Here is a 2,582-nt window from a genome sequence, read left to right on the forward strand (position 1 = left end):
TGCCGCTCTAGCCGCACCTCTCTATGGTTGGAGGACCGAGCGCAGCCGCGAGGGTTGGAGTCGCCCTTCCTCCTAACCCCGCCCCCCGGTATCCATCGGGACACGAATCCGACACCGGAGCATAGGAATGTCCCCGTTTGGCGGCTTCACTGTAACCCAGGAATCCCACACCGGAGCACGGGAACGTGCCCGTTTGGCGGCTGCACGCGCGGCGCCGAGCTGGGGTACAACGTAAAGAGTGCAGCTGTCACACCGGGTGGGCACAAACACCCGGCAGCCTCTGGAAAACACATCCGATTTATTCCTTTAGGGTTTCCAAAAACATTCCAGTCCCAACCACGGCTGTGGCCCCAAAATGCAGGGACACCCCACAAGCCTCCTGCTGACTCCCAAAATCCCCAGGGCTGGACCCCAGAGAAAGCATGAGCCAGAACCAACCCCGACAGAGCCGGTGGAGTGCAAGGAGACTCCAGGGGATCCATCAGCCACGGAAATGGGCAAACTCCTTGCGGAGCCAGAGCGAATCCTGGTAGAAGAGGGGGTCTCCCAGGTGCACAGCTGTCCGCTTGTAGAAGTAGCAGTAAAGCACGGCCGCTGCAGGGAATTTCGGGATGAGAGAGGGCCCCCAGCACCCCCAAAGGATGTGGGATCCCACCCTGATCCTTGGAGTTCTTACCCAGCCTCTGGAAAACGAACAGGGTCTGAAGGCCTTCAGTCCAGATGAAGCGGCTGGAGTCACGCCAGCGCAGGTTCTGAGGGGGTTGGAAAACTGGGAATAACCCCCGGAGCAGTTTTGTTGAGCCCTCCCAGACCCCTCACCCCATTCCAAAGGTTCTGAGCGGGACGGAGGGACATCAAGGCAGGAGTTACACCTGGAGAAGTTTGGGAAGCTCCCTACCCCAAAGGTTAAGCAGCTCAGGGGATTTAGGCATTGAGCCCGGACCTATTCCGGCTTCAGACTGCAGATCCCTGCAAATCCCTGCAAATCCCCTTCCTGGACGGCGTGGGCAGCACCAGAGCAGCTGCTGTGGCTCCTGACCCCCAAACATTCCCAGTGCTTCGGGGCAGCAGGAGGGAGGGAACTCCAGGAGGTGTCCAGGGGGTGGGAACTGCTCCATTGGGAAGGAGCTAGGAAGGAGTTTGTTCAGGAAGGAAAAGGGGAAGGTGCTGCCAGGACAGATCCAGGAGCCTGCACAGCCCTTGGAGCTGTGGGAAGGGAGGGGACTGCCCCCAGGTATAGGGATTAATCCCAGAAAAACCAGGAGCTGCTAACACAGGCTTTCCCTGAGGAAAGAGGATTTTCTGATGGGTCACAGCCCTTAGAGAATGAGCTGGGATGGGGCTGGCATTGGGCAGGACACTTCCAGGCTGATGCCAACCACAGGGTTATGGAATGGAACATCTTCCATGGGACACCTTCCAGGGGGAGAAAGGACTGTGGGAAGCTGGAGGTCATGGAAAAAGCCCTTGGGAGAATCCAGCAGCTGTGCCCACGCCATCCTACCATAATCCAGACGTGGAAGGAGATGCTGAGCGCCAGGTAGGCTGCGGAGAGCAGGATGGTTCCCTTGAACTTATGGAAGAGGAGGTTGACCAATCCCGCCTGGAACACGTAGGTGTTGAAGAACATGAGGAAGACGATGATGACGTTGAAGACGATGGCGATGTCCTGGATGCTGCCGGGAGAACAGAGGGATTGTGGGGTCCTGGATCTCTTGGATCTGCTCCCCACATTCCCTGTACTCACATGAAGAGGACGAGCTGCACGGCCGGAGCCGTGCGCAGCAGCTCCGAGAAGGAATTCACAAAGAGGTCGTAGGAAAGCAGCAGGAACTGCAGGAACAGCACCAGGCTGTAGTTGCTGGGCTGGAGCATCCTTCTTCCTGGGGCTTGGAGCCCTCAGCCCCAGCATTCCCAACAGATCATGGCACTGGGGGGGCTCAGCAAGGCCTCTCTCGACATCCCAAACCTGGAGGGGGAACACGGGGATTGGGATGGACCCCAGAAACCAGGAAAACCCAATGAGCTGCATCCTCTCTCTCCTCCAGTGTCTTCCTTGCCCCTGAAATGCACCCCAATCCCCATGTGAGGAAATCCAGGGATGAGTGAGACGTGCAGCCCCAAGAAGCAGTGTCCAAGCAGGTTATTCCCGGCTGTTCCCAGCTGCATGGGCAGTTCAGAGCAGGTTTGGGCATGTCCCACTCTGGGCAGAGGGAGAGAGCAGTCAGGAGAGACAGACGGGACACCGGAGCAGGTACAGCCCTCGTGGGACACATATCCCACGGGAACAGCCCCCTCAGGGATCATCCTGGCTGGAGAGGGCCGGAGGGGACAGGGATCCCCCGTGTCCCGGCAGGAAAAGGGCTGTGCTGGGGGCTGAATTCCCTGAGGGGGCGACATGGTGACAGACGGGGGTAAAGGGGCTGGGAAAGGGCGGAAAGTGGCTGGAAATGCGGGGGAAGAAAGGCTGCACATGGGAGCGAGAAACTGATGGACAGGAGGGGGGAAGGAGCTGGATATGGGGATGAAGAGATCACTCTCTGCCCCTCCAGCTCCCGCGTCACTCTGCCCCTTCTCACAGC

General features: G+C 58.9%; 1 protein-coding gene across 1 annotated transcript; it reads right to left on the reverse strand.

Moving 5' to 3' along the window:
• Positions 1 to 278: 278 nt before the first annotated feature.
• Positions 279 to 1,983, reverse strand: TMEM138 (transmembrane protein 138). Its single transcript, XM_005426500.2, has 4 exons — positions 1,748 to 1,983; positions 1,505 to 1,676; positions 677 to 752; positions 279 to 594 (listed from the first exon to the last, which is right to left on the reverse strand). The coding sequence occupies exons 1-4, from the start codon at positions 1,873 to 1,875 to the stop codon at positions 482 to 484; spliced, it is 489 nt and encodes a 162-aa protein (XP_005426557.1). The 5' UTR covers positions 1,876 to 1,983; the 3' UTR covers positions 279 to 481.
• Positions 1,984 to 2,582: the final 599 nt, after the last annotated feature.

This window comes from Geospiza fortis, unplaced genomic scaffold (genome assembly GCF_000277835.1).
Source record: "Geospiza fortis unplaced genomic scaffold, GeoFor_1.0 scaffold450, whole genome shotgun sequence".
Taxonomy (NCBI): Eukaryota; Metazoa; Chordata; class Aves; order Passeriformes; family Thraupidae; genus Geospiza; species Geospiza fortis.